At 52.3% G+C, this 19260-nt stretch overlaps 7 protein-coding genes and 1 non-coding gene across 8 annotated transcripts; 4 read left to right on the top strand and 4 right to left on the bottom strand.

Moving 5' to 3' along the window:
* Positions 1 to 844: 844 nt before the first annotated feature.
* Positions 845 to 3328, top strand: BDW74DRAFT_140154 (putative forkhead transcription factor Fkh1/2). Its single transcript, XM_073722504.1, has 2 exons — positions 845 to 1186; positions 1298 to 3328. The coding sequence occupies exons 1-2, from the start codon at positions 1073 to 1075 to the stop codon at positions 3242 to 3244; spliced, it is 2061 nt and encodes a 686-aa protein (XP_073584972.1). The 5' UTR covers positions 845 to 1072; the 3' UTR covers positions 3245 to 3328.
* Positions 3329 to 3868: 540 nt separating this feature from the next.
* Positions 3869 to 4651, top strand: BDW74DRAFT_177263 (putative transcription regulator PAB1642; the record flags this gene model as incomplete). Its single annotated transcript, XM_073728838.1, has 1 exon — positions 3869 to 4651. One exon carries the CDS (start codon positions 3869 to 3871, stop codon positions 4649 to 4651), a length of 783 nt encoding a protein of 260 aa, XP_073584971.1.
* Positions 4652 to 7235: 2584 nt separating this feature from the next.
* On the top strand, positions 7236 to 11097 carry BDW74DRAFT_151565 (putative C6 transcription factor (Mut3)). The gene is made up of 4 exons (XM_073724207.1): positions 7236 to 8044; positions 8098 to 8890; positions 8935 to 9546; positions 9595 to 11097. Exons 1-4 carry the CDS (start codon positions 7939 to 7941, stop codon positions 10934 to 10936), a joined length of 2853 nt encoding a protein of 950 aa, XP_073584970.1. The 5' UTR covers positions 7236 to 7938; the 3' UTR covers positions 10937 to 11097.
* BDW74DRAFT_151564 (oxidoreductase, 2OG-Fe(II) oxygenase family) lies at positions 11098 to 12125 on the bottom strand. The gene is made up of 2 exons (XM_073724206.1): positions 11785 to 12125; positions 11098 to 11708 (listed from the first exon to the last, which is right to left on the bottom strand). Exons 1-2 carry the CDS (start codon positions 12099 to 12101, stop codon positions 11123 to 11125), a joined length of 903 nt encoding a protein of 300 aa, XP_073584969.1. The 5' UTR covers positions 12102 to 12125; the 3' UTR covers positions 11098 to 11122.
* A 441-nt stretch (positions 12126 to 12566) lies between these two features.
* On the top strand, positions 12567 to 16044 carry BDW74DRAFT_151563 (putative PHD transcription factor). Its single transcript, XM_073724205.1, has 2 exons — positions 12567 to 14577; positions 14625 to 16044. Exons 1-2 carry the CDS (start codon positions 13050 to 13052, stop codon positions 15713 to 15715), a joined length of 2619 nt encoding a protein of 872 aa, XP_073584968.1. The 5' UTR covers positions 12567 to 13049; the 3' UTR covers positions 15716 to 16044.
* A 3-nt stretch (positions 16045 to 16047) lies between these two features.
* Positions 16048 to 17247, bottom strand: BDW74DRAFT_177259 (uncharacterized protein; the record flags this gene model as incomplete). The annotated part of the gene is made up of 2 exons (XM_073728837.1): positions 16048 to 16914; positions 16987 to 17247. The coding sequence occupies 2 exons, from the start codon at positions 17245 to 17247 to the stop codon at positions 16048 to 16050; spliced, it is 1128 nt and encodes a 375-aa protein (XP_073584967.1).
* Positions 17248 to 17583: 336 nt separating this feature from the next.
* BDW74DRAFT_151561 (F-box domain protein) lies at positions 17584 to 19075 on the bottom strand. Its single transcript, XM_073724204.1, has one exon. It carries the CDS (start codon positions 18922 to 18924, stop codon positions 17797 to 17799), a length of 1128 nt encoding a protein of 375 aa, XP_073584966.1. The 5' UTR covers positions 18925 to 19075; the 3' UTR covers positions 17584 to 17796.
* Positions 19076 to 19134: 59 nt separating this feature from the next.
* Positions 19135 to 19207, bottom strand: BDW74DRAFT_t106. Its single transcript has one exon. It is a non-coding gene; the product is annotated as a tRNA-Arg (tRNA).
* Positions 19208 to 19260: the final 53 nt, after the last annotated feature.

Genomic DNA, 19260 nt, shown 5'->3' with positions numbered 1-19260 from the left:
CTTGAACTTTCATCGACTTTCTGTGCTTTCCGTAAAGGCATTGGCCCGTTTTCGAGAATTATTTGTTGCCAACACCGCAGTGCTACGGTGTCTTCGCCGAGAAAACAAAAGAGTGAAGCATTCCAGAGCTTTTCCTTGCGAACTGCACCTAGAGCAGTGAGGAAGTGACGCAAACAGAAGGTCAGTCAAGTCCCATGGGTAGGCAGTGGATAACGATGCGCTTATTTACTCGCGTCTCGAAGTCGAGCCCATGGATGGTCTCAGTGAGTGTTGTCGTCGACTGCATCCGGAAAAACATCATCAAGCCGGCTGCAGCGTGGGATCACACCGTTTCCTTTTCATTTGTCGCTCCACTAGTCTAACGGGCGCAGGCCTGCAGGATTTGCTGTTAGTTTTGGTTAGGGCTATAATAATGGCGATAAGACAGGACAGACAAAGCAATGGAATAATAATCCATCCTCAATCTATTCTCAACTTTCTGTCGAGGACTGGAAGCGGTCACAGTCGAGACCAACGTCACTGCCTCTGCCGGACGTTTCTTCTGCTTCGACGCTGCAGCTCGCTTCTTTCGCGTCGCTCTTCTAGTTTCCTTGCAGATATCTGTTATCTGATCTAGCATGCTTCTTTTGGTTTCTTGCTCTTTTACACTCACCCGTCCAGAGCACAGAGTAGGAGCAAAGCATTGAGAGAGGGCACCCCACTAAACCGGAACTCCCCGCGGTGGCTGGGCCTCTCATTCTTAAGCCCCAGTGCGCGTCGACTCGCCTTGCCTTCGCGCGGTGGCAAACCTTTCTTGACTTACTGATCCTTGGTTCTTCGTCCAGCTCGGCCTCTTTAGGTCATCATTTGTTGTCGCCCATTAATCGCCGTCCGCTTTCCATTTCCTCGAGCTGACTTCCGAGTCCTCGAATCTGACTGACTGCCCACCGCTACGCTAATCCGGATAAACGCGCACTCTCGACAAATTTATCCTACGTCAACGCTGAGCGACACGACACAACGCGATTATACCAATAGCGAGCGGCAGACGGCCACGACAAGCGACTAGCGACAGCTTCAGAGCTTTTCGGCTATGCCTCTTTCTAACCGCCGTCGCGCGCGGCGCAAGGAAATCCAGCTACAAGAGACTTCAGATGCAGAGGCGCCGGATTCATCGCCCACGCGACCTTCCAACAAGAAGCGCAAAGTACGTATAGAGCTTCGAGGCAACAAAATACGCTTATTTTGCGTCATCCCAGCGACTCGAACTTTTCTGCAAGAAACTTCTTCAGCTGAAACTAACCAACGCGTGCGATAGGTCGAAAGCCGAACCTCTCCCCAGCCTCCTCGACCCGTGAAAGCCGAGTCCGCCGACGACGCGGATGGATCTTCTCCCGAGCGTGACTTGACCGAAAACCAGGATATCGTTGATCTCGTTATCTCGTATCTCCAAGTCGCCCGTGAGCCGCTTCGCGTCCAAAAAGATCATTCCAACGCGAAAACCGAGAACAAGCAGAGCATCCGCGCATACGCCAAAATCGCCGGCAGGAACTGGACGTACTACGTGAAATCGCTCCACGTCAATATCGGCCGCGAGCCTGATCGCGAACAGAAGCTAGATGAACAGTCGAGTCCCGTCACCATCGCTGCGCGAGCGCTGCCCGAAGTCCACGTCGATCTAGGTCCGAGCAAGTTCGTGTCGCGCCTCCACGCGGAGATTTTCTACGACGGCGAGGAAACTGCATCATGGCACATTCGCGTCAACGGCCGCAACGGCGTCCGTTTGAACCAGGCGATATTGAAACGCGGTACCGATGCCGTGCTCTCGTGCGGCGACATCATCGAGATTGCTAACACATCGATGATGTTCGTTACCCCGGGCGACAAGGCCAATATTCACCCCAGCTTCGTCGAGCGCGCACAACGGATAGCCAACGGAGAAGAAGATCCGAACTGGGATGCCAATCACCACGCGCACCCTCAGCAGACGCCGACCGTTCCCAAGACCCAAGAGGCCGCCGTCCCACACACGACCGGCGTTCCTGCACTCGCACCCGCTCCGCAGTTCCTCAAACGTCAAGTAACACCCCCTCCGCGATCGCCAGACACCGTCGGCGCGAAAACCGCCAAGCAGTCGCCGTTGTACAACCGGGGTATGATGATGGAGAGCACCGAGGAAATCGACTACAGCAATGATGCTGCCAAGGACCTGAAACCGCCATACAGCTATGCAACTCTTATCGCACAGGCGATCTTTTCGAGTGAGGAGGAGAAGTTGACGCTCAACAATATTTATAATTGGATAATGGACAAGTATGCCTTTTACCGACATTCGCAAAGTGGCTGGCAAAACTCGATCCGACACAACCTCTCATTGAACAAAGCGTTCCAGAAGGTTCCCCGTCGGACGGACGAGCCGGGCAAGGGTATGAAATGGCAGATTGCACCAGAGTATCGTGAGGAGTATTGGAAGAAGCAACTCCGCAAGGGTGGTGCGCAATCGTCAGCACCGTCATCCCCAGCGACCAAAGAACCCGCGCCGCGTGGCGTCGCCGCCAGTGGGATGGAATCAGTCTTTGCCGCCGGCAGGAAATCGCCGCCGGTCTCATCGCCCAGCTTCAGCTCGTTCCCAGTTGCGCCTGTTGAAGCGTACACACCTGAGCGGGGTTCACGCGGTGTCCGGAACGGTGCAATAGAGCCGCCGTCGCTTCGGCCACCGAACCCACGAGACTACGAGGAGCCATCGCCGTTGCCCAACCGGTCCGCAACGAAGCATGCAACTGGCCTTAGTCGGGCGTACGGACTCTCCGATGCAGCGACCCGATCTCCCCCGGTGCTGTCCTCCTCCTATTACGACGATGGTCCATCCTCGATGATTACACCTGCACCGCAACGTCAGCAGCCGCGTCTCCCACCTCCGAGCACTGCTCAGATCCCATCAAAATTTATGCCCATGAGCTCTCCTGCCCAGTTCTGGAAATTCGCCGACATCGGGAGCACCCCTGCGCGTCCGGTTGTTGATATGAGTCCCTTGAAAGGGGATCCGGGAGATATGCTCGGCAATATCCCGAGTAGCAGTCCCCCGCCACCGAACCTCGTCAGCCCAAGCAAACCGGGCACCGCCAATGGGGTTGGGTCGGGTAGGCCGCTGTCAGCCCGGCGGGAAGACGGGCCAAGCGCGAGTGGGGCTGACGAGCATCATCCGCATGCAGAAGTGGAAGATGGGGAGGACGACGACAACGCAGGGTTTGATCTGGCAAGGTAAGCTCACTCGTCTGTATCTCGTCAACCTCATACCTAACCAAGCTTTGCAGGGGCTTCCAACCCATCGGGACGTATCACCGCCAGATAAACAACCCCGCGGCCCGGACCAGTACGGCAACTACTTAAGCCTGCTTAATCAACTGCGTGCATCCATGACTGACAGGAACGCATGCACAATCCATTTTGTTTTTCTTGTTGTTGTTGTTCTTCCTTCACTCAGATCTGTTTGATCTGTATGTCTGACTACGATCACCTTGCAATGACGGTACGAAGCATTCGGTTTGGGGTTCGGGGTTCGACGGCGCAGTTGCTTGCTTGTATGATTTTTTTCTCCATTGGTTTAGGTTGTGTTGAGTTCTTTACTTTGGTTTAGGTGGGTAGCTTAGTAGGCATCCATTAATGCAAAACTTAGCTTTATCGAAAAGATGTAGATTGTAACGTGGATCCCTATAGCTCTATCTCCGTCATCGGCGAGTATACTTCCCTTTGCGGCAATAAGCTACAGAGCTACCCCACACCCCGCCAAACATCCTGCGTCACTTTTCATCTCACCTCTTCTCTCCAGGCACCAATCTACCCAGGTCTCAAAATTACTCTCCCACCCTCTCGAATCAATCCAGCCACAATGAAACTAACAACCCACCTCCCAACCATAACGCCCGCGGCCCTCAACCGCGCAACAACACACCCCTTCCTCCGCGCCGCCGGCAGCAACACCCTCCCAAAACACACACTGGCCGCATGGCTCTCGCAGGACCGTCTGTATGCGCAGACCTACGTCCGCTTCATCGGGCAGCTCCTGTCGAAAATCCATCTCCCACTTACACCATCAGCTCGTGGTGAAGCTAGTATAACGGAAAAGATCCTGGGGATCCTAATCGATGCGCTGAATAATATCCATCGTGAATTGAAGTTCTTTGAGGATGTTGCACGGGAGTATGCGCTTGATTTAAATACGCCTCCAATGGAATTGGAAGGGGGGAATGGAGGGGATAAGGAGGGGAGGTTTGGCGCTGCGCCGATTACGCGGGCGTATATTGATATGTTTATGTCTGCTTCTGCGCCTGGGACTAGCCTTTTGGAAGGGCTCGTTGTGCTCTGGGCGACGGAGATTTGTTATCTTAGGGCTTGGAGGTATGCTGCGGGGTTCTTGGAGAAGAGGGAAGGGGGTGAGGATACGGATGGCGGAGCCCTGAGGGAGCAGTTTATACCGAATTGGGCGAGCGATGAGTTCGAGGAGTTTGTGGCTAAGATTGGAGATGTGGTTGATGAGGTTGCGGCGCTTGAGATAGGTGGGCTTGACGAGGAGGGGAAGGGGAAAGGTGTTGATGCGTTGGAACGCTGTGAGAGGTGGTGGAGGCAGGTTGTTTGGTTGGAGGAGAGGTTTTGGCCGGATGTTAGGGGGTAGAGGGTCTTCAAGATAGTAATAGGAATTGTTTGGATGGCGTCGTGTTGATGTTCTATGGGGTATCCACGAGTGGCGAGGCGAAGTGTATGGGTGGTTGTGTGTCTTTCATGACGACGGTAGCGCATTTGTGCGGCGCACGGTTATCATGGGCTCTTTGTGTTTGATGTGTTCATTACAAAAGAGGCTGTATTATTTCTTATCATCAGAGGACATCAAATTGCTGTTGTGGAGCTCACGTTGGCGTAGTCAGGTACTTTCACCTCGAGAGGAGGTCAGATGAATGCCGTCGATACATGACAGATCGAACGGATCGCGATAGTCGGGGATTTCTTTAATGAATGATAATTGCCAGTCTTGAAATGAACACTATGATCTAGTGACGTTCTGTCAATTCGAACATATTGGCCTTCGCATTTTGGCGGGTTTGTGTAGAAGGTACCTTACTGTATGCCACGGCTATAGTCCGCGGTTTATATTGCTCAGGCAAAAGTGTTCATTCAACACCCACCGGAGACCCATTAATAAATTCTATTTCTGGTCTACAAAGTCTGTCTCCGGCTCCCTCGCCTAATATGAGATACAGAGTAAAATAATAACCAGTATTTTACAGCGGCTCAGTGTGATTGCGGCATCATGGCCAACCAGTTCAGATTATAATTGCAAAAATAAAAGGAAAGCAAAAACATACAACAGCTGGGATTCGCATGTGGTCACCCACCATACTACTAACCAGCCGGCGTGTGGCTTAAGTACGGCTGAGCGGACGGGAAGCCCTGTTCTCCACACCCTGTGGTCGTATGTACTTGGTTAGTGCTGGGTATGTTTTATTACCTGTGAAATTTAGGTCACTGCCCTTTTTTTAGTAACCTCTGCCCTACTTACGAGACTCCAATGCACTGACCATGGCTGTATTGGGACATGGGCATTGTGTCGAGAGTATTCCGTACCAACGACATAACCGGAATCTTACTTGCTTGCGGGATTATTGCACCAGTGTGCATTTCCCCTACGCCTCCTTCCAACCCAACCAGATATTCAAAAGTGACCGATAGCTCACTAGCAAACGGCACAATCCACCTGGCTAGCTACGAGAGGCTGAAAGGATTTGAAGGCATCCGGTCGCTATCAACCCCGAGCCTTATGAGCCAGGGACCCGCAGACCCTTACCAACTTGGGCCTCGCAGAGCAGAGGTTATAGGAGGTTGCGGAGAGGATAGCCAGATAGGCATGCCGGTGAGATAAATCGGACGGTCTTGTTGATGGTTTAGCCTAAGTAGACGAATACTGCAGAGATGGAAGTGAGGAGGGTGAGATCAGGTCATATCCCATGCAGGTATTGTGACATTCAAGACATCTTTCACTAGGATCTTGATCTCACCCCGTGCGCAATCTGCTTGGAGCCGTAATGACAAGAGCCAATGGGTAGGGCCAATGGTGTCTACCCAGCCCATTTCTGTTTTGCTGTCACTTCACGAGGCTTCTGATGCGGATAATTTCCCGAGATGTTTCTGAAAATGCCGGACGTGCAGGTGTAATCTGTTTGCGACGAAGTTTGGCCTATCGATCGCAATGTCTTCGGTTTGTTCCTGTCACAGCCCTCCAGAATACGAAGCAGAATAAGCAGCCACCAGACTGAGCATGTTAGATGTACTGGCTCGGAGGTTTGAACCAACGGAATATCATCAGCCTCGGTAGCTCAAGCTTCCGCTGCATCGGGAGGGGCCGCCGTATCTTGCTCTATCTAGAACTTAGGCACAGAGTAGGATGGTAGCTTTCCCATAGGGAATCGTGTGCATGAGGCCGTCTAGGCAATTCCCGTCGTCGTCTAGGCAGTTAAGACTTATCGTGAAGCAGCTGCTAGCTCGCTGATGGCCCTTCTAGGCAATAATATGCTGTCACTGCCATTCGCAACCAATCCTGGGCACACCGAAACACGGGGCTGTCAGCCACGCGAAACGCGGGGAGATGCAAGAAAGATGCCGGCATGGCTCGAGGCAAACAATTGGGCAGTAAGCAGCGATAGCGAATCTCGCCTATCGCGTGCCGTACACAGCGCAGGGGTGCCGCATCAGATTGCGGCGTTGATAGATGACATCATCACATGATCTGGAAGCTGCGTCCAGGAACATTCAACCCCTGCTCATCGAGGCGCTGTTGGGCTCGGTAATATATTTGCCTGGTCGAAGTTGAACGGACAGATCCCCGAAGGCACTAGGTTTTATCGAGGTCTAGAGTCCGACACCGGTGGGCGGCCCCCAACTCCGAGGCGCCAAACGAGAGGACTAAGCCTTTTAGTGCGAACGAACAGTTGGCTGGGATTGGCCGAGAAAGGCCGAGAACAGGGTTAGGGGCCATGGATGCAACGTGAGAGATGAACGATGACAGGAATTTGCAGGCGAAACGTGGAGGGAAAGGGTGGTCAGGAAGTCAGGAAAGTGGGATTTGATACGAGCGGCAGAGTCCTGGCCCGCCGAGTGGGACAAGCTCAGTATCAGAATCATTCGAGCCCGTTCCAGTTCCCTGGTTCCATCAGGTTTTCAGCGTCAAAAAGAACCCCATCTTAGTGTCGAAAAGGATTATTCATCGCCAGGGCTGCATCTGCTCAGTCCTCTCCTCTTTCTGTCCCTTTCAGCCCTCGCTCCCCAAAATGCTCCTCGATCCCCACTGTCTTTCAGGTTGAGAACCTGCACAACGCCCGACTTTAGTCGCATCTAAACCCAAACTGCTTTGTCGCCGATCGCTCGAGTACTTTTCTCACATCCACTGCTTAGTCCTCTTCTTGACTCATTCAACCCTGCGTCAGACGGATTTTTCCTGCTATTCTCCGTCTTGACCTGTCACTCTCCCATTTCTACGTCTACTGATTCTCAAAGAAAAGACTGGAAGAGAGAAGATCACGATTTCTCTCTCGGCCTTGTCCATATCCGCTGCTCTCTGTGCCTTCCATGACTCGGTAAAGCTGTTTCCACTCGTGGAAGGTGCGATAGGCGATAGCGCTGCGCAGCTTTCACTCTCCACCCCTATTACTTCATTTCAACTTCGTACACTTGCTCGCTCTGTTATATAACAGTTGGCAACCCTAGTCGGAGTTATCGTATGCGACGGTCCGATTAGCCATGGAAACTCCGGCCGCGCCTTCCCTCCCCGATAACGCGGTCGACGAGGACCCCTCGCCAGAGTCAGCTTCCTACGTCCAGGACGATTTCTCTGGCACTCCCTCGAACAATGCCCAGGACCTCGCCACGGAAGATGCTGCGCCCGACGCCAAGCAGGTCAAGACCCCGCATATGCAAAAAAGACGGCGAGTGACCCGTGCTTGCGATCCGTGTAGGCAGAAAAAAATCAAGTGCGATGGCAAGCTACCCTGCACTCATTGCACTGTTTACAGCTATGGTGAGCTTTGATTTCTACTCCACTGACCGATCATCGTTAACCCCTCGACCTAGAATGCACCTACGATCAACCTTCGAACCGCCGCCGCAACCCCGCACCACAGTATGTCGAAGCGCTCGAGAGCCGATTGCACAAAGCCGAAGCCCTCCTCCGTGTCGTTCTTCCAGACCTGAATCTCGACGATCCGCAGTTCGATGTGCATGCAACAGAGCAGATGCTATTGGCGTTCAAACGGGAAAAGCTGCAGCAACCACCACAGCCGCCGGCGCAACCACCGACGCAACCACCAGATACAAATGGCTCCGCGGACGCTCAGGGCTCGGATGGAGCTGGAGGTGACGAGTCATTGCTGGAGTCGATGGTTGACAAGTCTGGGTCCCTCGATTTGGACGATCAGGGTCATTGGGATTATCATGGGCATACATCTGGTATCATCTTTCTTCGTCGGCTCCGTAAACAGCTTGGGGTCAGTCAGCCGGGCGGTAGCGAAATCCCCTTGCGTACACGGCCCGCACTGCAGCATTTCTTGGAGAGCCCGAAATCCACCTCCGATTCTCCGCAAGAGCCATCTCTGCCCCCGACCCACGATCTCCCGCCTCGCGACGTTGCACGGCGTCTGTGTCACAACGCGCTAGAGGATGGCTGTGCATTGATACGCTTCGTGCACGAGCCATCCTTCTATGCGCTATTAGATCGAGTTTATGATACGCCTCCGGAGCAATTCACCAATGAAGAGAACTCTTTCCTGCCGCTGCTGTACATCGTTATGTCTGTTGGCTGTTTATTTTCCGACGATGGGGCTGGAACCTTGGATCTGTCGGGATACGAAAGCGCAATAGGTCAAGGGTATGTTTGTCGGTCCTCATTCAAATCTCCGCTAACTTGCCTAGGTTTCAATATTTTAAGGCTGGTCGACATTTACTGGAAATAACTGATTGCCGTGATTTGTTGTCTTTGCAAGCGATCTGCTTTATGGTTATCTTTTTACAATCGTCCGCTAAGCTAAGCACCTGCTATTCATATGTCGGAATTGCTTTGCGGTCCTCGCTCCGACTCGGTCTGCATCGCTCTGTCACTGCCAATTTTAATCCAGTCGAACGAGAGTTACGCCGTCGGATCTTTTGGGTTATTCGAAAAATGGACGTCTACGTTAGCACGTTGTTGGGCCTCCCACAGATGCTGAGCGATGACGACATCGACCAGGAGTACCCGATGTCGATCGACGGAGAGTTTATCACCGAGAATGGAATACAGCCGACGCCGGAAGGTCGGATACATGCGATGGTTGGCGCCAATGCACACACGCGACTTTCGGTTATTGTCCTCAAAATCGTCAAGTATATTTATCCTCTCAAGACCGCGCAACATCGGTCCAAGTCAGATCAGCGCTATGTTGTCAGTCATTCGAAAATCAGGGAGATCGAGCGGGATCTCCAAAACTGGATGGAAGAGCTTCCTGCGGCGCTGCGGCCAGGGACCGAAGTTTCTCCCCAGATTGAGCGGTATTTTCTTTTCCTTGAGCTGTTATGATTTTTAATTGACATGTATAGGATACGGCAACTCTTACGTATCAGTTATGCCCATGCGCAGATGGTCATGTATCGACCTTTCCTGCACTATGTTTCTAGCGGTTCGCAAGCTCGAGGAGTAGACCGACGATCCTACGCCTGCGCCGCGGCATGTGTCAGCGTTTCGCGAAACATCGTTCACATCACCACTGGAATGCATAAGAAAGGCCTTCTCAATGGCTCTTTCTGGTTTACCATGTACACCACTTATTTCGCCATTTTATCGCTGCTCTTTTTTGTGCTCGAGAATCCCGACTCGCCGACGGCAAAAGATGGCGTTCTAAAGGACGCCATGGAGGGCAAAAACACGCTTGCCGGGCTAGCAAAGAAGAGTCTTGCAGCCGACCGTTGCTCGCAGAGTCTCAATTCCCTCTTCAAGAACCTCCCTGAGTTGCTCAAGAATCGACAGAGCTCGAAGATTCAGGTTAACCTGAAACGGCCAGCTCCCTCTAACCAACCGGCCCCCGAACCGCAGCCAGGATCGCTACAAAGAGCAAGTACCTTCCCTGTCCAACTTCTCAGCCGCCCATCAAAGCAGGATGGTAATCAAAGCCCTAAGAGCTTGGATGATAATCATCCATCTCGCTCGCCCGCCAAGCCACGCGCAAATCGTCGATCATGGGTTCAGCCTTCAGAGACTCCAACAAGCGCCGTATCGACTCCACCAGAATATACACCACCTTCTAGTGGACAAATGATGCCTCGGACATTGCCTATAAGGGAGGCCCCGGCGGCACAGTTCACACAGCCTATGCCCAACACTACTGGTTTCCCGGATCTTATGCCCATCATGTTTCCGTCAGATGATCCATTTGCGTATCCCACGCAGCCAATGTCGACGCTCGAAAACGATCATTTCCAGTTTGATAGCAATGCGACTACAGCGCCATTCATGTCTACAATTCCCACCACGATGGATCAAAACAGCATGAACAACTGGGGCGGCTTACCGATGTTTCAAAACACAACCCAGAGCAGCATGGGCGCGGCACTCTCAGGCCGGCTATCAGGATCACACATGCATTCACCTGTTTCTGGGTCCACACCGGGCGAAGCTGTCAACAGCCCTGATCTAGTCTCCATTCCGAACCAGAATTTCATCTGGCAGGGATACGGCATCGACCAGAATCAGAACTATGTGCCTGATGCGACGATGCAGCAAATGCCACCCGGTACCGAGCAGCCATTCGGCATGCCGGACGATAATGCTTTCAATGCCGGCCTCGACCTGCCTGGAGTGCCATTGGACGAGATTTTTGGCAACAACGACATGAAGAACGGCTTTGGGAATGATGATTGGACCCAGTGGATGAACATTGGATAGTTAAGAGCGAGTGGTAATGTGATGACTATGAAAACATATAATGACCGGATGCATGGATGATATCAGGCGTTGTGGGAATACCAAGCACTTCTATCGTTATCTATCTCTAGCCTTATAATACAAAATCTATCAAAATCTAATGTACACCCTTTGTATATATACACGAAACCAATAAAGAGATCGAGATCACCGTCTCCTCCACCTCGGCGGCTGATACCAACTCCAGATATTCAAACCAACCTTCTCCCCCTCTTCCACCGGGAACGCCGCATGCCACGTCTCCGGCCAGCCACTCCCATCGGCTTTCAAATTCTCCCAGAACACCGCATTCCCCTTGATCGGCTTGAACGTCACGCCCTCCCTCTTCTCCTTCTCTCTTTCGTTCTCCTCGCACTCAATGAATTTACACCACTTGTTATCTCTCGGCTTCCTGAGCATCGGAAAATTCGTCCCACCCCCTTTACACTCCGCCTTGAGGTACACCATAAACGTACTGATGCGGTCCCCGCCATGTCTCTTCGCCGATCCGACCCAGTCGTAGTGGTGTGTGTAATGCCCCGACACGTTATACCGCTGCGCCCACATGCGCTCGATGTGCAGATGCGGCTTCCACCCCTGGAACGAGCGCGCGCGAGCCTCAATGCACCGGACCGTCTCCGTGCGCGGGAGGAGCGCCTGGTCCGAAAGACGTCTTGTCGTGTCGATGTTCGGTGTGGCGGAGTCGTTGCTCACGCCTGAGGAAAAGAGGGCTGATGGGGTGTAGTTCGGTATACTACGCGAAACAAAACCACCATTAGCAAATTGGATTGGCAGTAAAGGGGAAGGGGAATGTGGCGTTCGTCGCATACCTCGCATCAACCAATGCATCCGCTTCTTCGCCCGACAGGAAATCCTCGATGTAGATGACCAATGGAGCATGCGAAAGAATATGCACACGGTAATTGTCATCCGGGCATGTTATGGGCGTTCCGTCGTCGAGACTCAGGACTTCCGGGTTTAGGTTTAGGAGTGTTTCTTCCTCCGCGACATCGTCTCCATCGTCGTCGAAGCGATACGAGCCAAGCTGCGGATCGCTCGGGTAGATCTGGCGTAGGAGAGGGTTTATCACAAGGAGGTAGAGGGGGACTAGGTAGAAGAGGGAGGAGAGGGAGATGTTGAGTGGCATGGCGCTGGCATGCGGCCGGGGCCTGAGAATAATTATTTGCTTTTTCTATGAGCAGGGTTGCTCGGCATGTGATTGGTGTTGGAGACCGGCGTTTGCGGTTTTGGTGCTTGGATAAGGGCACGTGAGATGGTGATAAGAGCTTCTGCGATAAGCTGATAAGATTAGGGCGGTGGGATATTGCCAGCTTATTGGGGTCGCATTGTCTACTGCCAGCAGTGGAGGTGTGTTTCGATCACTTCTTGCTGTGTATGTTATCTTCTACCATTTTACTGCAGAGTTATTGTCTTATCACTATTCAACTATTTATCTACAGTCTGTTCTCCAGCAATTTAGACAAGAAGGGCACCTGACTCCTCCGCGGAGCACTTTCACCGCCCCATTGATAAGTGCCTGAAGAACGAGGCTAAGATCTTATCGCTTCTTGCTCCGCGTCGCCGACCGCGAATTTTCCTATCCAGGCGCATGTCCAAACCTCCTTCAAGTCAGCTTTGATCCTGTTTGCAATCTTGGAATCTGGATTTTCTGAGTATTTCACACCCTTTCCCGCTCTCAAAAGACCATCTCCACTCTTGGACCAGAGCTGCTGTCGCGCCCGCCGGTCACTCAGCTGAGATTCACGCGAATTGGCATTCAGCACCAAACGATTGCCTGTGTTTGTGTTTGATCGACGAAACAAGGCTTCCTATATTGCACTAGCTCGGAGAACTGTTTGATTAGACTGAAATTATAAATCTCGGTCCATGTCGCTGTCCTAACCTCCATCCTCACGCCGCCGCCGCTCTCGCGCATGTGATCAACGAATTACAAACATATCAAAGCAATCACAGATCGCCTTTGATTCTGGGCAGGAGTACTGAACCCTAGTTGCATTGCTTTATATAACCATCAACCGCAGAGGCAAGTGGTGTTGGCACTGACTGTGTGCCCGGTGTAAGGTGCCCGCCCGAAATGGCTGGGGTCAATCCATATGAGACCGATCCGGCGCGCATCCCAGCAGATGATCCATTTCACCAACGAAGTCCGAACTATGGTCGTTATCTCCCCCGAGATAATGATTTCCAGCCCCGATATAACGGCTGGTGCCAATCCGACCCCACTGCGACGGAGTACTGGGAGGAGACCGTGAGAGCTCTGTGCATCCCGGAAAACTCATTACACCTGCAAGGGGACCGACAAGCGTATGCTGCTGGCAGTGTCATCATCCGGGTTGACCTGGAGGAAGCAGTTGGCGAGGCCGCGGACAAGTTCTTGTGCTTGAATGCGAACGAGCTCAATGCGTCCAGGAAGGCGGAGCACGCTTTTCGGAATTTGGGAGTCGCAGTGCCGACGATATACTACTGCGGGATTATAGATGGGAAGAATGTCACGGTGGAAGCTCGGATACCTGGCGTTTCTTTAGACGTTGCCTGGAGGTATCTCAGCCCGGGACAGGTGGAGGTGATGAAACAACAGTGTCGCATTGTATCGAATGAGCTCGGTAACGCGGAGTCAGGTCAAGAACACCCATCCTACGTCTGTCCTGAGCTCAACTCGCATCTACCTTTGGAGGGTGTACAGTTGGAGCGTGACTTGCTTTTCGGAAACGGGAAACCTGAGAGTTACCTGCTTGTTCACAACAATATCCTCATGTCTAATATCGTCGTGAACAACCATCGCATTGTGGGTCTTATGGGATGGCGGTACAGTGGGTATTTTGGGTACGGAAGGGCAGACAAGGTACATCGGCAGATTAGGGTTCCGCGACTGGTAGCAGAGTCGGAATCAGGGCCCATGCAGAATCAGAACGTCCAGACGTGGACCAACCTCTACGAAGGCCTTTCAGGAACCGAACCGGTACCGACTGAGACAACAGGCCCTGTCAAACCGGAGCCATCTACCACGAACCTGAACAAAGTACTCCTTGACAGCGAGGATATCAAAAATGGCACAGACACGCCCGAAGAGTACCCAACGCCCAAGAACGTGGCAAGCCTGAAGAACCGAAACTCAAGAGCCTCATCGTCAGATCGGTCATCCCCGTCAAATTCCACCAAAGGAGCAGCCAAGCGGGCGGGGCCTGGGACGAAAAAGGGCATTGGGAGAAGGACTTCGACTAAGAAAAGTAAGCTTGACATAGAGGACAATGAGAGCGTGGGCAGCCGCCGCTCTCAAACTCCCTCGTCTGGCCGCACAAGTAAGGCTCCCGCGAAGAAACAAAGCTCGGCGTCCCTGGCGAATTCGCCAGCGCCTGAACCTAAGAGGAGAGGCGGCAGGAAGTCGAAAGTTGAGGTGGAGGAAGAAGATGTGGAGGGGGAAGAGGAAGAGCACGAGGAGGAGGATGAAGATGTGTCAGATCCTGACACGCTTTTCTGCATTTGCCGGAAGCCGGATAACCACACTTGGATGATTGCGTGCGATGGCGGCTGCGAGGATTGGTTCCATGGGAAGTGCGTCAATCTCAACCCGCGAGACGTGGAGCTCATCGTGCGATATATCTGTAAGTCTACAGTTGTTCGAACTCCACTCTGTGCTAATAATGGAAAGGCCCGAACTGCAAAGAAGCTGGAAAAGGATCGACATTGTGGAAGCCCATGTGCCGGTTAAAAGAGTGCCGAAAACCCGCTCGTCACATTGGTCCAAATCCTAGCAAGTACTGTTCTGACGAACACGGGCTGGAGTTCATGCGTCAGAAGACCCGACATCTCAATCTGATCACTCAGCCAAATGGTCAGAAGCCAAATTCCTTCCTAAGGGCAGCCCTTAGCGGCACGCAGACACCGCGAGACGACGATAGCGAGTACGATTCGCAAGTCGAAGATGAACAAGATAACAATAACGAAGATCTGGGAAGCAAAGGTGGCGTCCTCACCCTTGGGGACCTCACCGCAGTAATAATGGGCGTCGGCTCAGCAGAAGAGTTCCGCAAGCTCGGAGCTCATATCGTCGCACCTCCAGAAGAACAGCCCGTCCCAGAACCAACAGAGATGGAAGCAGAAGCAGAAGCCCCAGCGGCACCCGCCAAAAAGAAACTCGGCCTAGACTACAGCCCCGACGACTTAAACTACTCGCCCGACGAGGCGGAGAAAATCGACAAACTCCGCAAGAAGCGTGATGACCTCTTCCACCGCCGGGACATGCTCGCGGCGCGAAACACCTTCCTCACCCTCGTGCGCCATCGCTCAAAGCACATTCTCGAAATCTTGAAAAAGAGAGAACCCAAGGGCGGGTGGAAGGATATTTGCGGCTTCGATACACGAATTGCCTGGTCCGACGAGGAATTCGACGAGTGGCGGCTTTCAGAACCAGGCAAGAAGGCGTTCGAGGAAGGGACACCTGAGGCACTGGCGGCCAGCTACCCTAACACTAACGTCGATGCCGATGGCGACACGGCTATGGAGACTGAAGAAGAAGACAGTCTCGAAAGTATCACCCGCGGCGTCTGCTTGAAGAAGCGCTGCGAACGGCATAAGCAGTGGCTCAAGGTGCAGCAGGTCGATGTTAATTTTGAGGAACAGACGCTCGAAACCGACTTGGTTGAGTGCGAGAAGGAGGCGCAGAGTGTCGTTGAGCGCGCCGTGCTGAGGATGTGGGCTGAGAGTGGGAATGCTCAGAGTGAACTGGAGAATGGGTCATAGGCGCACTCACCGTCGACTTCTTCTTCTATACAAGCGTCGCTCCAGCGGTCTCTCTGACCTGGTTGGGCGATACCCTCTTTTTCCGGTGGGAGGGGGTGAAGGGATTGCATTACATGGAGTTTCATTTCATTGGCGTTGCATAAACGGCGTATACCGGCAGGTTGGGTTGGTGGTTATGGTCCACTAGGAAGACAAAAGCTGGGTGGTATATCTTGTAATTACACAGTTTCCGGTCTTCGTGGCCCTGGAATGCAATTATATAGACTACAGGGACTGCTCTCGTCCTTATTATTAATACTAATCGACACTGGAAGGCATGCAAGCAGCAATCTCTAGCACGCTTCCTCATCCCAGACGTACCACCTCCCAAGCCCACACCCCACGCGATCCTTGACGACCTCTACCACGGTTGCAATATTTCTTCTCTGCTGGGGCGTCATACTTGCTGTAGTTGACACTAATAGGTGCGTGTCAATCCCCTGATCCAGCGTCTTCATCAGCAGACTAGGGAAGAGCGGTCCATCGGAGTAGAACATCGATTGGATATCACTTCCACCTCCGTTTCCGCTGTGCGTATCATTTTCTCTTTGGTTTCGACCCTGAGCCTGGTATAAACTCGGACTCGGTCCCACACCGGCCGTATTCACAAGTAACACAGAGAGATAGCCGCGGTGCATCCGGCTCATCTGCGTGATTGTCCGCAGTAGACTCGTCAGCACTGCAGTCCCGCGAACTGCATTTGAACTGCGGATTACTGCTTCGGTGAGGGTGTCGAGGCCGGCGATCACGAGTACGGTCTTTGTTTCTGGTTGATCCCCTGAATGGTTCTGGGTCTGGGTCTCGCTCTGGGTTTCCTGCCATATAGCGTGTAATCTCGTCTCGACTTCACTGATTGCGTCAACGGCAGCTGCGAAATCAAAGACTGGGAAGAGCTGCACAGTGTCGAGGAGGGATATGGCTTCTTTGCGAGTGATGAGTGTCGCGGGCTTCTGGGGGCTTGGGATTGGGTTTGGAGTTGAGTTTGAGAGGAGGGATGAGAGGAGCCTTGCCGGGGGGAAGATTGTGCTGTTTGGTGGGTGGATTATGTATGCCCTTGTTCTTGCTTGTTTCTGTGGATTCTGGCTTGGGTTGGATTGCTTTGTTGGTGGTGATGACGGCGATGTACGACGCAGCCAGGTTGTGAGGAGATGGCGTGGAAGCTGTAGGCTTGTTAGGGCGATGTCCTAGTATCCCTTCGCGATAGTCGAGGTTAGGGAAGGCAAAATACGTACCTCACCAACAAACTCATCCTCGTTCCCTTCAGGTGATCTGCCTCGTAGCCTCGAGAAACCGATTACTGTCCCGGGGCGGAAGATATCGTCTTCGTTAGGTGCCCGAGGGTGCAGGCCCTTTTGCATGTCGAGTTTCAGGTTCCATCTTGTAGATGGATCTAAATTCGGTTCTGTCTTTTCTCGATCTGTGACTTGGCTGGAGTCGTCATATAGTAGGGAGCTAGCCAGAATGGGGACTGCTGGCTCGACATTGTATGGCATCTTGTTGATATCACAGCGTGATTGCTGGGCCAGTGGGTTGTTGTGATCTTTTGCTTCTAAGTCATCAAGTAAATCGAGATGGTGTATTCGTATCCCATGTCATCTCTCTGTCAAAAGTCAATTATTACCTATTATCCAAAGAGTTTTGACCTACATATCGATAGAGGCGGGTTGTTGTTCGGCCAACGAAGCATTGATGTTCATGATATTGAGGCCTTAATCTGCCATCGGTGCCTGATAAATAGGGCACCATGTGATGGCAAATAGCTTGATGATAGATTCATATTGCGCCAAACCAGAAAGAAGTTAGGACTTCGATGTTCTCAAAAATATACTTGACTACTCTCCTGTAATTGTAAGTCAATGTAAGCTTCCTAATTCAAGCACAAGATCCGGACGCCATGTTTGAAGCACGCTCGGTTGTATATATATTCTTGGTGGTAGCAAGGTGGATCCGCAGACGCCCATAGAATAGCCAATTAAATGGTGTTCAGTTTTTACAGTCGTTCTCTAGTTATTACATATCCAGAAGCTGTACAGCGAGAATAATTATTCGCCGTCAACAACTGTCATACTTTCTCCATTTCCACCAAGCGCCTTTTTCGTCCAAGTTCCATGGCCATCATGCGTCCATGGCCCATCGCATAGAATATCCCCGAGGATTTTATCAATTTCGGCCCTCACCGGCTCCATCTGATAGTCGCACGCTATGAATTTCTCAAGACACCCCTTCGTTCCCATGGCACTGACAGTATGCGCTATAAGCGAGTACCCTGTAGAAAGTTCCATCCATGGATCACTGGGGTCTAGGGAGCCTCGCTGCTCAATCTCCGTTGCCCGATCGAGCTGACAAGGGCCTAGCTGGATCTTCAGTGTATGGAGATTCTTCATGGTTATCACAGCCTCCAGGACCCGCTCGACATGGTTGTAAAAGGGGAAGACGGCAATGTAGGTGAATGATGCTAGGTTTTGAAGAGGAGAGGACGAATTGCTTTGCCGTCCTTCGGAGAGTTTATGCTTCAAGACCCAATCGTTCCAGCGGTGGAAAATGGAGGGGACTTTATAGAGGAAGTATTCGTAGTGGTTGTATGCCTTCAGTGAAGATGATTCGTTGAAGACCATGGATGTCCAGGGAAGATGCTCGAGAATCGTGGCGTGCTTGTCTGTTAATGCGCGAGGCTGATAGCCCTGATCGAGCTCCAGTTGCACGAGCTGGTGAGATATCTCAAACGCCCAGCTATTCTCCTCTGGTGGTATAATCCCAAACAAGTTGCCTATGGCCAAGGGCGACGCAACAATAGTCAATTGTCGCGGCACGAGGGAGGAAAAAAGGCGTCGCCACCACGCAGAGTATCCACTCTTATGGGAGCCATCGCTTTCTGTTATCACCAGCGACGTGACATAGCGGGTCAACTCCGACTTCGATAGGAACGCGAGGTATTCATCGATATCTTCCAGGTTGCAGCAACCGTGGGCGAAGAGCAGGGGTCGGACAAGGACGGAGAAGCGAGAGCAGGTAAGAGAGAGGTTCCTCAGATCGCGCTTCCATGATCTCGCGATTTGAGTATCCGGAGGTCGATGCAAGCTGTTTGCGGAGGGAGGAGGGGAGGTGAGAAGGTAGATGATCTCATCGAGCAGCTCGTTCGGTAGCAGTTCGATCGGAGCGGCTAGGGCCATTACTGCGTGTCGAGATCAAGTTGGCATCGCGAGAGAGATTGCTCGGATTTCGGCCATGCGATTGAAGGGAGCTTGGAGTATAAGGAGCTATATACAGGAGGGGTGATGGAGAAAGCTGATGAGCTCGACCCCCACCGGCTCCACCGATAAGACCCCTCGCCCCAGTCTCGGTCTTGGCCACTGGCAGCAAAAGGAAAAACAAAAAAAAAATGACCGACGCAGGGCTCGAACCTGCAATCTCCTGATTCGTAGTCAGACGCCTTGCCAATTGGGCCAGCCGGCCTTGCTTGTTGATGAGCATTAAATGTTTTGTAATATAGAGATATATTTTGCGCT

The sequence above is a fragment of the Aspergillus multicolor genome (assembly GCF_047715735.1).
Source record: "Aspergillus multicolor strain CBS 133.54 unplaced genomic scaffold BDW74scaffold_9, whole genome shotgun sequence".
Taxonomy (NCBI): Eukaryota; Fungi; Ascomycota; class Eurotiomycetes; order Eurotiales; family Aspergillaceae; genus Aspergillus; species Aspergillus multicolor.
The sequence above is the reverse complement of the archived record's forward strand: the minus strand, read 5'-3'. Positions and strand labels throughout refer to the sequence as shown.